At 36.9% G+C, this 17,021-nt stretch overlaps 1 protein-coding gene across 3 annotated transcripts in view; it reads right to left on the bottom strand.

Annotated features, from left to right (window-relative positions):
* Positions 1-6,364: 6,364 nt before the first annotated feature.
* The window catches only part of LOC138185581 (neuropeptide CCHamide-1 receptor-like), a 40,363-nt gene continuing 29,706 nt past the window's right edge, over positions 6,365-17,021 (bottom strand). For 2 of the 3 annotated variants that reach the window (XM_069124626.1, XM_069124625.1), the window contains exons 2-7: positions 12,307-12,784; positions 11,127-11,319; positions 10,314-10,447; positions 9,915-10,088; positions 8,716-8,966; positions 6,365-7,592 (exon numbers count right to left, since the gene is read on the bottom strand). In XM_069124626.1, coding sequence (XP_068980727.1) covers positions 7,277-7,592; positions 8,716-8,966; positions 9,915-10,088; positions 10,314-10,447; positions 11,127-11,319; positions 12,307-12,630 — 1,392 coding nt within the window. In that variant the 5' untranslated portion in view covers positions 12,631-12,784 and the 3' untranslated portion in view covers positions 6,365-7,276. The remainder of the gene's footprint in view (positions 7,593-8,715; positions 8,967-9,914; positions 10,089-10,313; positions 10,448-11,126; positions 11,320-12,306; positions 12,785-17,021) is intronic. The other variant, XM_069124627.1, reaches the window with a different exon arrangement.

Here is a 17,021-nt window from a genome sequence, read left to right as displayed (position 1 = left end):
GACTTTCGTGGCATCTCCATGAGCGTGATGCTCATTGAACTATCAGAGACAGACTGGGTTAAATTGCTCAAAGAGGTAAGACTGTCACCGATCCACCAATTGAGCCAACACCGACGTTTCTCTCCTAAATATTTATATTTTTAGAATGCTAAAAGAGAGTATTCGAAATGTGAGAATGTAAATCGATTGAAAATTATTGCAAGTGGAATGTTAACGGTACCTTCAGGTAGCAAACGTGAAAATTTCTACCAAAACCAAACGATCATCGTATCAACCTCTGCTAAGCTTCTACTTTCCATTCATTTTTGTCTCTTTTCATTTCAATCAACGAACGACCAACGCAGAATACGTCACGCGGAATATATCGATCCTCGCTGGATCGTCGAAGTTAAACTGCATCGAGCACGAATCCGAAACAATTTCAATTGGATAAAGCGAAATCAATCTAGGGACTCCCGTGTACTGTTGGTCTGATGGCTCAAAGTTCAGTTGAAACTATGGCCCACGGTTAATGAAGAAAGTGAATCGATACTTCGATATCTTAGCTGGCGGAGCATGATCCTTTTGCACAAGTTTTCCCAATCCATTACATTATACCGTGTCGATACACCGTAGGTAGACTCATAAAGCTATATGTATAGCAAACGAAGATGAACTTTGATTTAAAGTTACTTGACCAACTGCAAATAAAGATCGGGACTCTAATCCATAGTTAAACCCTATTTTCACGGGCCAACCATATATCTCAGTTCTTATCAGACACATATTACCGACATGGGTAAAACTTACACACCACATTCCTGTTTATCACAATCGACTTTTTTTCTTCTTCTTCCCCTTGGCCCCTTATTTTTTAGCCTTGCATTTTCTCTCATTAGAGAGCAAAACCTTTCACAGTGTGATACAGGAGTGACTTGGGTAGATTATAGAAATCATAGTGGTGTAAGTGAGTTCGTATCTTTCATAGAACAATGTTCGCGATTATTAATATAAGAAGTTCATTATACCTATTAACGTATCACGGCAGAGTGTAAAATTATATCTTAATTAAGTATGAAACTAAAGGAATACTTGTAAGAAATGAAATAAGTGATTAAATTCATATTCTCAGTATCTTCGCTTCTTAATTAAGTATGAAACTGAAAGAATACCTGTAAGAAATGAAATAAGTGATTAAATTCATATTCTCAGTGTCTTCGCTTTTTAATCAAGTATAAAACTGAAGGAATACTTATAAGAAATGAAATAAGTGATTAAATTCATATTCTCAGTATTTTCACTTATATCATTATGGTTTTCAATTCACCATATTGTATTAGAAATTTCATATCCTAAGACATTCGCTATGATTAAGATATAACTATCTACTCATTGAGTTTCACTACTCTTTTTCGTTAGAAATGTCTTCAATTTACGTGATGATTTTTGTTCCAATAAAGCGGCCACTACTTTATTTGTCTCCCTAATCGTAAGATATTTTTTGGCAGCGTACGAAGACTAAAGGGCAAGGGTCCCTACGAATATATCTACCATAAATTCATAGGTGACTTTTTCATAAAGTTTCCCAATTGTCTTATGAGTCGTTCATTCTGAATTTTTCATCACTCGAGTACATTATGAAGGGATTAAACCTCTTTCCTTTATCATTAAACGTCATTATAGATTTGTAATATCAAAATAAGTAAAAAATAAACGACGAAAATGAGGAAAAAGGAAAAAAAGAAAAGGGAGAGGAAAAACAGGAATTCAAGAATAATTGGCGTTACTTGGAATTCTAATTGCTCCTTCTCGGTTTCGCGGCGGTCAAGGGATTTCTTGTACTGCAGCCTCATTGCTTCCTTCTCGGATTCGCTCACTATCAGCTCGGACTTGGCATCGCGCATTTCTTTGGTGCATCTGCATAAAAACTTACCTATCTTTTCGCGGAATATTGAAACACCGCAGGGAATTGCGAAAATTTACACGCGTAACTTGAGCGTGAAATGCGTCTCAACTCTGATCGATTTACCTTACCGCGGCAAACGAGAGAGAACTTGGTCTTTTCCCATTTTGTACGTGTGAAGTTAAGAGATCGCGTGTTAAATTCTCGTAAAATTCTCTCTCTTTAATTTGCCCCGTGTTAATTACGTAATTCTCAATTGCTAACTTTTATTTTCACGCACAGCGGAATTTCCACGATGTAGCCGTTATAATTGCTATTTGGCAAATAAGGTAGGGCTATCCGAGTCCACTTAAATAAATAGTTTGCCTTGTAATTCGCCAAATCCGATTACGAACAATTTTTAAACGATCCACATTTGGAACCAGACTACTAAACTTGCTCGTGAGAAAACAGTGAAATGTAATATATTCATCGAAATGAAAAAAGTTTTTACAACTATACTTATCACTTTTCATATATATATATATATGTATTTTCTTTTTTTGACATTTTTTCTTGTTAGATCTAAGCGTACACGATATTTTCTCATTTCTTCGTTACTGCAAACGCTATTTATAAGGACTAATAGTGATTCATAGCGAACAATAAGCTTGATTATTCTGTGTAAAGTTCGAGATTAAATTTTAAAAGATCGAAGCTTAGGTGACTCAGATAACTCCACCTTCCTAGTTTTTGTTTTTACAAGCAAAAAGCAACGGAGCCACTATAATCGTCATTATCTTAATTAAGATCTCAGTGTCTAACTCGTAGTACGCAGATTGTCACAGAAAAATCTCGACTAATCACTGATGCAGGTCTGGCGTGCGCGATCGTTCCCAAGGGTTATCTTCGAACGCCCAACACGAATTACACGGTCAAACTTTTAATAGCCATCGCTGACTCTCTAATCAGTTCTTGTGATAAATCTCTCCGTTACTGTCCAACTGGTATTACCAACTGCAGGAAGTAATCGCGCACGCTGTAATTTATTCGCACTGTATATCTTGAGGATCGATGAAAGAACGAAATGAACGCGACAGAAACGAAGAAATGAAAATGGGGTGACAAAGTGTTTGAATGATCCTACGATAAAGATTTATTCGTCGCGGCAATCGATGTTTGTTTAAGCTCCGAGTTAACCAATATCGGTCGACCAAGAATTGAAGCAGAAATAAATTTCGCGGCTTAGGATATAAAAGACAAAATAAATGGTAACATGCCGGTTTCCTTACTGATGGGCTGAGAAGGGAATTGAGATTAATTCTACAGTTTCTGTAGATACCCAAAGGTATCATCTTTTATCTATTCTGTGAGATTAATAAATTGGTAGTTGACAGATTCTAATGGATTTTAGTTTTACGTTGGATACTAAGCCAATAATAAAATAAATACCAATTTATTTCAACGTGTTAATTCATAATATCAACGACAGGGTATTTTGGATCTACTATTTACAATAAATCAGATTTTTGTTATAATATAGAATATATATATACAGCGAGAGACACCTAAGAGTTTAAGGTGAAATATTTTCCACACTATAAATTATATGGGAAAATGTTTTAGATTAAAATTGAATGGCATCAAGGGGATGTTATGAGCTTCTTTGTATGCATAAAAGTCATGTGGAGATCGACTTTGTTTCTTTTTAATCGAATTATGTAGCTTTTAATACGTTAATCGATGCAGCTGGAGATTTTCTATGGAAACTTATAAACCTACTTATGTCGAGAAACTGTTCTTTTACTAGATACTTCAATTTTTAATTCGTAAAACTTACAGTATGAAAGACAAGAAAACCAAATACGGTAGCAGTTCCTCGCGTTTTTCCTTGTTTATCATACGATAAGTTTTACAATCTAAAAGTTAAAATATCTACTAAACTAATAATTTGTTGACATAAGTAAGTTAATAATTTTCTCTTGAGAATCTACAACTGCATCGATTAATATACTAAGAAACCATTGGACTTCTATCTGAAACATTTTCCGAGATAATTATCAGTATCTCAGTTTAAACTCTTAGGTGACTCATCCTGTATATATACTTTATATCTCATTACAAAATTTACAAAATTGGTTTACTTTGTTGGTTTTTTTTATTTTATTCTTCTTACTTGTCTTAATGCTTATAAACGAGGGTGTAATCCGAAATAAATTCTCGAAGCTTCTTACTTCATACCGATTAAAGATTAAAATTACCAAAATTCCCTGGACTGTACCATAACGTGTTCTATGAAAAATTGAGGAATAAAGTATTTGGAGAAATTGAAGAGTGAAGCTTGAACAAAAATTGGGAAAGAAGTAAATGTCGTTGCTGGGATATAAGAGGATGCTAATGAAAATGAATGGAAACACTTCTTCTTGTATTAATTACGGATGTATGGTGACACAAAGTGGCCGAAGAGGAAATTTACTTAATTAACTGCTTAACCAGCAAAGCTATCCTTCTCCTGTCAGCGGGACAGAGATCTTGAATGTGAGGGAACGAGGCCGCGTCGCCGTCCGCGTCTGCGGTCTCACCTCTGCATTTCCAGCAGAATTCCTCGTCAGCTTTCACCTCCTCGCTCTCTGTCGAGATCGTTTGTCTGCTCGAAGATTAAACAGTCACAACGGTTCCCTTTATTAACGGTAGAAATGGACGCCACGTTGCTAGGGTTCGATGCAAGGAACATCTCTGATACACGAATTTCCCTCGGTTTTAACACCGAACGAATGCAAATATTCCACACGGATGCGAAATCCAAACTACGTGCGCGACATAAAATTTAATTTTCATCGACAATTTCGAGCATGTCTCACGAGGTAACTAATGACGTTTATAACTTTGTCACGTTAAAGACGTACAAATCTACTACGTAGAGACGCAAGAGACAAAGAATTCTAGAACAGTATAGAATATTTTGACAATTCAATTAACATTCGGTTTCTGAAGCGAATTTTTCACGAAGCAAAAGTACTTTTATCGATTCTAAGATCGACAGCGGAAGCAAAATTAATTTACGACGCAATCAATAGATCAGATATATCATATTTATAATAAAGACATTAGTTAACGAAGCTTTCGTCGCTAATAATATTTGTACTGATCCATATGCTAAATTCCAATTTACATAATCCGAGATTTTTCCGTAGCGCAGCATTTCTGGGATTACGCGTTTTATTACTTAATTTGATAAATTTATAGCTATTTTGTCGATAACAGTATACAATACATAAAGGGATTTTGAGGTGTAATAAAAATTTAGAATGCAATATATCTTTGAAATCTGTCTTAAATTTTTCCTCGAAAATCTTTTAATTTTTATACAAGAAGAAACTAACACTTGTGAGTATTCGACGAAGAGAAATCACGTTTATCCCTTGTAGCTATACTTCGGCAATTTTCGATGAATGCAAAGTTCGTTCATTCATTGTGTTTCCGCTTCTAACTTCTTCACGAGGACAGAATTCATTCATCCCGCTTTCGCTACTAAACTTTTCCCGAGGATACAATTCATTTATCGTAGTTCCTCTAGCAGATTCTATATTGCTCAAAAATTCAGAACTAGAACTGCCACGAATAAAGGACATGAGGTGTAATTTACCGTCGCATCGTGCAAACAATGGCCTGATTACGCTAATGTAATAAGTACGGTTGGATCGGTCTTTAACCTAGTTACGTATTAACGGAAGATTGAAATTAGCTCGATTCGGTTACGGACCTTTGTCGTCGCGATGCATATACTCGTTCTCCTGATACATGCGTAGAGTACGTTGATGGAGTCTGGCCAGTCTGCACAGAGGAATTCGCAAAATCGATCCGTTAAATTAGCCTGTCGTTCTTCAAATACGGCGAAGCATCGGGAACATGCAACGAAAAATACGAAAGAAACAAAGAAACGAGAGGGAAAGTGAAATGGGCGTGTTGTACCTCTTGCTCCATCTAATATAAGAATTCATAAGTGTGCCATCGTCGTAGTCGTTTGAATACATCACTGTCGGGCATTTCTCTCAGCTTGCAAGACGGTTGTGCAATGGGAAAGTGATTACGACACAGAATGTTAGAAGACTCTACGACTTTCGAAGTCGATTCTTGTGCCGAGCGTGCAGCGACGACAAATCCTGCGAGAAAACGATTCGTTTCTGTCCAGAGAGCAATCGATGCCCGTTGCTGCCCCCAATGCCCCGAAGTTAGATTTATATTGAGTTTTAAACGACACTTTGTGCAGGAACGACGAGTATTTCCTCGATCGCTCTGTACTGTCCGCGATCAAATATCAAATTGTCGATGAAACGAGACGAAAGCACGAGATATCGGATGAAGCTGGATACGTGGGTCTTCAAATCAAATTAATGGGTCTATCACTTTTTATTTCGTTTTCGTTTCGTTCCATTTTACCTCGCTTTGTAAACGTTGGAAAGGAAAATAGAAAAACGACGGAGGTTAGGTAATAACGTCGACGATTACTTGTCAGAATTTTATTCATAAAATCGGTGCTCTCTAAACGTACAACTGTCGCAGTCTTTGTACCTGCAAATCATACTTTCACACGAGTTCACAGAATAATTGTCTAGCGCTATAGTTTCGACGATATCGGTGCATTCCAGGGACAAGATATTGGACGAAAATTTACAGGAAATGACAGATGCGTTAGATGTGGACGATCGCTACTTCTCTCTCTCTCTCTCTCTCTCTCTCTCTCTCTCTCTCTCTCTCTCAGAAATTGAAGCTAAAAGCTTAAGACTTTAAGAACGCGGGGGAAAAATATGATAAGTCCATTTTTGATGTTATCATGCCGCTTCTAGTTAGTGGCTAAAAGGATCTCTTAAATATGAAATCTTAATATGAAATCTTCAAAGGAAGGAAATAATTTGATAGATTCAAAGATTTTTAGCCTTTGGAGAATTTACGATGTCGAGCCGTTTGGTCGATTTAATCCATTAAGATCCAACGTTGAATTCCATAAAATTCATTTTGTGATTGCAAAAAGGAACTGCAAGCATTTGTTTCATATTTCTGGATGCAATAAATAACGACGAAAAAGGTATCAAGGAAATTCTTAGAGTTCCCTTTCACAGCCATAATATTAAAGAAGGAAATTCAATAAATAAATTGATCGACATCGATAGCAAATATTGCTTCTTAATGGATTAATCCCAGAGCCAAATGAAGAGCTAGTCTCGACATCGAATTTCTAACAATGTACCGAATTTCAAAATTATTCTCCCGAGAAATGTGAGAAATGCGACTTAATATATCTTTCGCCTGTGGTCTTCGCTTAAGAGTTATTGGACCATCGACACGAATAGTGTTTTCCAAATGAAAAGAATACACACGGGCGTGATCATTGGTTGCGAAAAATCGCTGAATTATTCAGTCCTTGGAGTTTAACGAACATTCGCGAATGTTCGACTGCTCCGTCGTGGAATTTTGCTGGCTTTTCAGTCCATCCTCGATACCGTTAGGACACGCGGTCAGACTAATGGTCGTCTCCTGTTCCTTGATCGGGCCACTGGTCCTGGTGTCGTTTCCAAAGATGGACATGTGCATGGTGTTTCGTTGACCGCGTCGAGAATCGTACCTTTTGGAGCTTATCAACGAGAAACTTTGACCTCGTCCCCGGGAGCTCAAGTCCGACGAACAACGACGCCGTCTGCGGATCCTTCTCGGCACGCAACAAAGCAGATACCTGCAACGAAGTTTGTTACACTTTAACGACTTTAGTCTGTTAGTTGGCTGCAATAACGTTCGCTGCTTAAAGTTAACAAGAAAAGATGAAATACTCGCCTACTTTTGCTTGCTCGTTAGATCGTATTAATTCGTTCATGAGGGGTTTTACGAGTGATAAATATTGGAACGTATTTAGAGATGAAAGTATGCAAATTATTGTTAAAAACTAAACCTCTATCTCTATCTTCTTTTCCCCTTATTTTTTAATTCTGAACATCTGTTTAAAAAATAATAGAAATAATAAAATATATCATTATTATTATGTCTTTTAATAAATGATTTAAATTAATACTGCGAAAATTTCATAAAATATCAATTTCATATAATTCCATACAAATTCCTAATAAAGGAATTTCATATGATTTCATAAAAATTCATGAAAACAAAATTTCACGTAATTTTGTGAGAAATTTCCATCTCCTATAATTTCAGATAAAATACAATTTTCTATAATTTCATGAAAAGTTAGTAAGTGCTGCTTCTTATTTATTAATGTATCGTTAACTTTCGATCAAATTATTGGCACATCGAATTTGCAAAAATAAGTTTGAGAAATATATATGATTGAGCGTTCAATCGAAAATTGGATAGGTTTGGAGTATCGCTATAAACGAGATAGTCCGATAGTATATCCGAAACCATATCTCAATCCGGCAATAAATATTCATGACAACGAACGATTCGTTTTATAATTTTTCACGAGTTGAGCCAGGATTGATTTTTAAAGAGGAGCGTAAAATACGTAACGAATTAATTGTGGTTGCATATAGTGATTAACTGATGCGAAACGTCATTGATTATCCTGTTAATCGACCAATTTTTATCGGATTCTTGAAAATTTATGGAAATAGGTTGGATCGGTTCGTAGTCATGCGCCAGGTGTCAAATATTTTTCCTAGTTGCTTTTCCAATATTTTATACCGAAAGAACGATAATTCCTTGCGAAACGAGGATAATATTACTCGAAATAATGGGAACTGATTTTTCGTACATTTTGATAAAGCAACGTTATGAAACTAAAAATGGATCGATCGTATATTTCTTAAATTGTAGAATAATATTTTTGCCAATGCAGAAAATACCTGTCGAAATATTTTCTAAACGTGCTGCTCACGCAGTACAATGCGATGGGATTAATGCAGCTATTGGTAAATGCCAGGCAGAAGCTAAGAATCCGGAAATAATGCCAAAATGTGTTGTAATCCTGTTGGGCGGTTGGGTGGATGTAAAACCATAGCATAAACACGTGTTGCGGGAAGAAGCATACTGCGAAAACGATCACGAACGCCATTACCATCTTCGCCACCTTTTTACGAGCTTTCACCTGCTTCAGCTGTAATCAAACGAGTTTCAAAGTGATACAAAATATATTGCGCGTGTATTTCAAAAGTGACGGAACTCCAAAAAGTTTCACAGAAAGCACGAGAAATTATTTCGAAGTTTACGAGACATTATTTATTAGACAAATAATTTTAGCAAGTAGATTAAACTCTAAGAAAGAAATTTATTATATCAAAATTATCGTATTAATATTATTCGATAGAATGTTATTTTTGTAATTTCCCGTAAGGTTCTTACAATATGGAAATTAATTGTTTCGAATTGTGACACTTCTGAAATTCGTGTATGATATTATTAAAAAATATGGCCCCTTCTTTTATACTTTTTCTCGTTGAATAAATTTTTTTCATAACCGAAAACTTTGTCTTGAGTTTGCTAGAACTTTACTGAAACGAGTAAATATTTCTTGGCAACTTTAAACGAGTCCCCTGGTTGCGTATTAAGTTCCAAGTTCGTGAAACGCGAAAATTGTCGAGAGGAATCAATGAAGTTCGGCCTGTGTTCACAGCCGAGTTGATATTTATCGAGTTTAATAGGACTTCTAGCTGTTGTACTGAATGGCGTACGTAAATTAAAGCGTATCGCTTATCTCTGAAACAATTCGAGAGGTGAATGTTTGAATATTTTTGTCCTCAGTTGAACATGAAAAATTTGAAAGAAGATAACTTCGATCACTATCACATCCCCGTGTTTGCTGGCAATTTGTCTTTTTTTTTTTTTTAGCTTTCCTATTACATTTTGGTTAAACGATTATAGCAATTTTTGTTCATTAGGTGGTATATTTTAACGTTTTGCGTAAATCGAGGAGTTTATCTCGAAAACTACCATTGCAAATTTTTGTCTCTTTGCAGTTTAATTATGAGCTCTTCGAACTTTCATTTCCAAAAATAAAAGATGGTCATTTTTATCGCCCACATTTAAAACTTTTTTTTCCACTCACCTGACACTGCATTTCGCCAGGAATATTCCTAGTACTGTGAATCAGATGTCTGGCCATAAGAATATAGAAGAAAGCAATAATACTAAGCGGCACAGCGTAGTATATGAAGAACCGACAGACCAAAATCGTCTTCGGATAATTCGGTCCAAATTCCGCAGGATACGGGTAGCAGGCCTTTAAATTGAACACCATATAACAAATGTAAAAACCTTCTCCCGAATCGATCAGATGGGTGCAAATTATTTGGACAATACAGTGGAACAGCAGTTGTCTGATGATGCCGAACAAGGGAAATTGGAAAGGAATAAATGGAGAAAAATCGTGTTGGACGTTTCGTCGATCGATCATTGAAGCACGAACGATAAAATTAATTATCTTATGGATGCTAGTCGAACTCACTTGAAAGGTCACGTTGGTGTTCACTTTGAAAACCCTGATGTAAGAGAAGGAACTCGGGATGGCGCACATAATGGCTAATACCCAAATCAAGGAAGCGACGATCACCGTGAAACGCGTTGCTCGTCTTCCTGTACCTTGAACAGTGAAAGTCGGAAACGACTGATTTCATCGATCACATCTGTATTCATATTCGCTCGAGTATTTCTTTTCATGGCGCACTGCGGATACCATAGAATATCTTTCTATCCAAGAGCAAACGAAATTCGCGTATTTCACTTTATATAAATTCCTTTGGTATCCGTGGTGCGCACATAGTTCCACCCACGGAATATTAAATTGCGGCGTAAAATGCGGAAAACGTTCTCAGTACGAGACGAGGATCTTGTAAAAAATATATGTGTTATCAAAATCGACTATGAAACTTTGTTTAACTTCGATTATCCTTATTTCCGTATTCCATTATTTTTATACATTTATACATTATTTCAATTGAATTAAACGAAGGAGATGGGGAAAAATTGTTATTCCTACTTGAAGTATTTTTAATCTTAACGCATTTTAATATTTTTTAGCTGTTCTTTCGTGCTTTCGTACAGAGAAATTGTACAATATTTTCCTTGGATATTTTGCACATGTATTTGTTCGTGTTTCGGTGACATTTACAAATGTCTTCTGATGAATATTATTATAATATATCATATTAGAATAGGTAGAATAGCCGCTTAAGCTTTCGAACGTTTTCCGTGCTCTTGCTTTTCATCGCGAAGATCTCTATTTCAGAATGATGGAAAAATGGGAAATCGAAGCTCGTACCCGAGGCGTGGAGCTTTCTCATCGGATCGACGATAGCGAAGAATCTGTCCGCGGATAGTGCCGTTAGAGTGAAGACAGAGACTCCGATGGAGATATCCTTGGCGCACTCGGAAACCTTGCAGAGCACGAGTCCAAAAGGCCAAGAATCCACAATATATACGGTGAAAGTGAATGGTACGCACGTAAGAATCACCTGCAGCGCAATATCGAATCATTGTCTCAGAAAAGAATCGTCAATAACGTTTTTATTCGAACAATAGTCTCCAAGCTGAATAAAATTTCGACTGACTAAGGAAAGAATTCATTGAGACTCTTCATTGTGCACCGATAAGTCTCTCTTTCTTTGAAATGAAAACAGAAAACATCTGAAGGAGAAAAGGAATCTCAGCTTAACGAGAACTGTCTGTAATAGCAAGGGTTAGTTGAATCAACTAAACATCCTAAAATTGAATCTTGAATTTCGCATAGAATAATAGAGTAGACTCGTTGTCTATTATGACGTACTATTAATCTTTGATATGTTAATGAAAGAATGAGAAAATATCATACGCTTTAGACCGAGTAAAAAAAAGATATCAGAAACGAGAAAATAATTCGAATAACCCCATGGTAGAGTTGTCTGAGTCTACGAGGAGATATTTATTACATGAGAATTAATCGAATGAGCGATAAAACATTGTGATAATTACAACTGAGAATATTAACATCGACTATTTTCCTTTTGATCTTTTGATGGCTGAAAGCTATATGCTCGTAGAGAACTACGGTCGTCGATCTGTCAATATACACGATATTTGCCACAAAGGAAGGTTTGAATAGTCTGTTTTCAAGCGTACATCGCTTAAACATTGTCTGTAATTAAATTTGCGAATTGCGCAAGTCAGTAAGAAGAATTGAACAAGTTTTACTCGTCACAGTATTCGAACATTTTTCTGACTCAAACATGACGAACATTTTCTTACTCTGAACGCACATATAGTTTGACAAGCAACGATCGCGCGAAGACAGTTTAAGAGATGAACCTTTTAGGAAACTATGTCGCAGGGAAGGGAAATATCTGAGTGCACATCGAAGGGAGGAATCTCATCGTAAAGAAAAGGGACTGATCGTTTTCACGAGCAGAGAATTTTAGGGATGCTAAAACATCGATAATAAATCTAGAATAAGAATAAACACGTGCCAAGAGATCTCCGAGCGCCAACGAAAAGACATAAATATTGGGAACGTTCCTCATGTTACTGTGGCGCAGTATGGTGAGCGCGAGCACGCCATTTCCTGTAAGCCCGATCACAAGAATCAGCAGGAACACGATTGGCACGAAATATGTTTCCGGTCGATCTTCATACGGCGTGTACTTTTCTTCCGCGTTTGTTTGCTTTTCGATGCTCGTGTAATGTGTGGTCGAAGCGATCCCGAAAGTGTCCTTGAGGACGTTCGAGACGGACGGCGTGGTCCATGAGGTCGAAGATAAGAGCGAAGACGGGGAAACCGTAGTCCGAGCCATGAACACGTTCGATTTCGTTCTTCCTTTGGACAAAGACAATGTGGTCCCGTATGTTGCAGAAACGAATCGTCGTGGTTCACATCTTAATCGTGGTCTTCACTGGCCAACAGCCGTAAACGCTTCAGCTCAGCTTCCTTTCTCAAATCTTTGTGCCCTGGAAATTGTAAAAGAAATTCGCGTTAGTGAAAGTTTCTCTGCAAATAGAGCGGAACACGGAGGTAAATGGGGAAATGATCCCCGTGAGCATGGAAACGTCTGGTTTCAAGGAAATTGCACGCTGGAAATACGTGTTTTTCGGAATGGCTGAGAGCTAAAGTGTCTCTTCTAGGGAAATGCTATGGGAACAGGATAAGGAAGATGAATGTTACGTATATGTTAAGGAAATGTTATCTGCATTTATTTGTATTGCATTCGACATTCCATTGATACGACAGAATAATACTGCCTTTCACAATAGTTTATTGATTTATTCTATTTGTTAACGGGGATGAACTCAATGATATTCAAATATGTGGTAGTAAAGTAGCCGTTGTAATATTTGCAACGGGAAACAAATCTCAATTTAGATTACGTATTCGTTGATTCTGTCCATCAAAACATGAATTTGCATAAAGATCCGCGGTCTAAGGCAATTTGAAGATCGCTCGCCGTTTATATGGAGATAATGCCTCATCCGAAAGTACGCGAATCTCTCGGATAGTCATGAATGGAGAATTTTGAAAGAGATGCATCTCTGCGAATCAGTTACGGTAGAATACCGTTCAGTTCAATAAAATTCAATCAGAATAGCTCGGAACCAAGCCATATTAGAATATCTGTATATTTCAGAACATGGAACATGTGGAAAGTCGGGTAATCGAGAATAGGCACAATTTAGTTGGAATTATCAGAACTTTAATTATTGCACTTACGGTGTTTTATAACAATTATGGATTTTTATCTATTTTCAAGCTGAGCTAACAGTATATGTATAAGAAGGTGACAAAGAGATGACGGCATTGTTGCGGCACTTTAACAAGCAACTCGAAACGACTTGGATACCATGGGCCAAGAGCGATCTAATGAGATTTCCGCTGCTTATACCTTCACGTACGCTATATAAAACCGCCATCAATAAAAATTCACGATTCACGGAAAGAAAGAGAATGTAAAAGAGTGCATTTCTGTCGTGTGAAAAACGTTAACGGCGGTGCTGGGTGACCTCGTTAACCGAACTCGTGGATTTTCGTGGTAATACTTTTTTCTATCGTGCCTGCATGATTCCACCGTAACGAGTTGCTTAGATGCTTATAACTCCACCGGTATCGCTTCCGGTAGCAGATTTTCCAGCTAACGATACTTCTCTTCGCTTTGACCAAATGTTTCAGTCCATCTTAATCCTTAACAAAATCAATGTGGAGATTTCATCAGAGAAGAGAACCTGGAAATTTCTTAATTCCGTAGAAAACAATATCAATTGTGCGTTACTAAATTCCTACGCGAGTAAGTATAGTATCGTAGAAAATATGAGTAGGAGGAGCTTGAGCGAAACTTTGGTTGTTAATAGCAACGATAGTAGATGTGTCGCAATGTTTCCTCTGCGTTTAGTGTTGCAAAAGCACCAAGATCACAGGAATTTAGAGGAGATTATCCGGACAAAGACGGCTATATAGAGACATCCTCAACGTAGAGGACGGAAATAATAATGACCCGAAAAATAATTATCATTAAATTAAAAATAAAGTAAACAAATTACATCTGTACTTCAAAACTATCTATTTACATCTTAAAAAGTCCTAGTATTTACCATGTGACCGATAATTAGATTAAAAAAAAAAATTCATAATAATCACTACTCTTGTTGTTGTTACACGAGAGAATCTCACCTTAAGATATTTAACCAATTTCCTAGCAATAAAAATAATGGTTGGAACGAAAATGTCCTAAAGGATGTAACACAACTGAAGGATATTCAAAGGAATTGTGCGAGCATTTTATGCGGTTAATTTAATCAAGTAGGCGCCGACATAAATCCAGGCGAGCGCATTCTCGCGAATGTCGTGGAAAAAGGAATACACTCGAGTATTTCAGGCACTTTGCTATAGGCAAGGGTCTTTTGTGAGCTGCATAATAGTAAAAGCATACTTGATTATTGGCGTCCCTCGATCCACGAAAGACAATGCAAGCTCGTGTTTACACACGAACATGTATACAATCCTCTGGCAAAGGAATTTAAGCAAATTTATGCTTGCAAAGGATAGTTCACGTGAATTTACGATTCATCGCCTCTCGAGTGCAATTGATATAGTTTCAAGGTGGCCATTGTTCACTCATTACATTCTCGAAATTTCTCTCCCGATTTTATCGCCTTAGCAATGTGTACGTAGGCAATAATGCACATTTTTCTTAAAAAAAGAGTCGTCGGGGCCAATTGATCTGACGTCATTCAGCTTTGAGACAGTTTACGATAGGTGTAATAGGTGAAATACAATTCAGTAGGGTCGTAAAGCGTTAAGTAAGGTCACTAAATGATCTAACTACAATTAAGGCCGTACGTAAGAACCTGCTCCAGATTTAAAAAATCTATATCATCGTCAGTGGTTCAACGACGTGTCATAAAGTCGGAGTTTTAAGCGTAGAAATTATTCGAAAATATTATTCTGTTTTTAAATAGACAAATTGTTTGGAAGTAGATTTCTGGGAATAGAAATAGAACTGCAGAAGTAGAAGCAGGATTTCACTCACTTGGACTTTACTTGTTGGACGGAAGTTTTATTTAATATCCGACTAACTGAACTTTTGTCGATTGAATTCACTTATCTACTATTTTACCCACTCGAGATATTCAGAGCGGATGAACACAAGGTGTAATGAAACTGTTCAAACTTTGAATCATCCCTTAAACTGGAAGTGTCTCGTTTAATTCGACGGAGAGCCGGTAAACCGATCTCCGGCCACTTTAATCATCCAACAATTTCACGCTGGGATTCGCTCGAACGCCGCTATCTTTCCCGGTTGGCGCGAAATCTCATTCGAAGATGGAAGAACATTCATCCGTGTGGAACAGCAGTCAAACAGTGTACCAACAAAATGGTAAATCAAAGCTTTCGAAAGTGACTCTTATCGATATAGTCACAATTTACGATAATGTGTTACGCACAGACAATATAAACATTTGTCATTCGTTTTTCATTAGAAAAAAATTTAATAGATAGAGTCACGACAATTCCCACCTGGAGCTCGTTAACTGTTTTCCAAAATAGACCTAACCTTCTTGTATGTTTCTAATACTTTTCCAATTCATAGAAAAGATCCATGCGATTGCATCGTTATTGTGATATCATTCCTCGTTTATTGATATCGCTCGCATTCTAAAAAAACACTTACCAAAATCCTTACCTCTGCAAAGAAACGTACAATCGAAACGTGTAAATTTCAACTCTCACTCATTTTATGATCACTCTATATTTTTATTCGTGGTGTATGTATACGCGTGAACCTTGAAGCGAGATACAGTTTGGCCAAACGAATTTGACGAGACGCGTCTGGAAAAGGAGAAATAATTTAATAAAAGCCGGTTGACTATAAACCCTTTTATAACACGGTTTCAATCACAAGCTGGCCAGATTGGATACCCCGTTACAATGGTATTTATTCCCGATGATGAGCCGTTACCACGACCGGACCCATACGCGGGAAGACAGAGCTAGCACCTCGTAAATCGAAGCCCAAGACATTTAGGATCATTAAATGAGGCTAAGTGCGATAGCGGCCGTGATAGGATTAGACAGGATATATACAGTGGCCTGGCTATAGAAAGTTTATGTATAACGCGTGTTCACATTTTTCATGAATTAATATCTAATGAAGCGGAGAGATCACTCAGTGTCTCGTAATTTTGGCAAAGGTACATCATACACACTGACGAAATATGATTGCATAAAGAACAGAATCTGCTAATTTCGAAAAAAGTTTCGTGTACGTTTTGAATGAAATTTCAAAACTTTAAGGATGTAATATAATAGAAAACGGGGACAAAGAATATTTTTTCCAAGCTACTTTTACGTGGAAAAATAAATTACGATCGTTATTCGATGGTTAAGTACTCAACAATCTGGCGAGCTGTAAGTATTCGCATAAAAAATAACGAGATGAAACTCGAGGAATATGAAGATACGGGAATGCGTGAAGAAAACGTTCGTTTAATCAATTTACTACCGTCCATGGCAGCTGTTACTAAAAGGCTGTTGTTCAATTTAGCAGCGTGAATGGAAATTACAATCTAAAATACTTCTGGACAATCTCCCTATCTCTTCCTTTCCATTTTTCTTTCTTTCTCTTTCTCTCTATCTCTCTATCTTTCAACTCACGGCTGCAGTTAATAAAATTCTGCATAGATACAGTTTCTCTGG

Source organism: Bombus flavifrons, chromosome 12 (genome assembly GCF_040668555.2).
Source record: "Bombus flavifrons isolate JBK064 chromosome 12, iyBomFlav1_principal, whole genome shotgun sequence".
Taxonomy (NCBI): domain Eukaryota; kingdom Metazoa; phylum Arthropoda; class Insecta; order Hymenoptera; family Apidae; genus Bombus; species Bombus flavifrons.
This window is presented reverse-complemented; position numbering and strand designations above follow the sequence as displayed.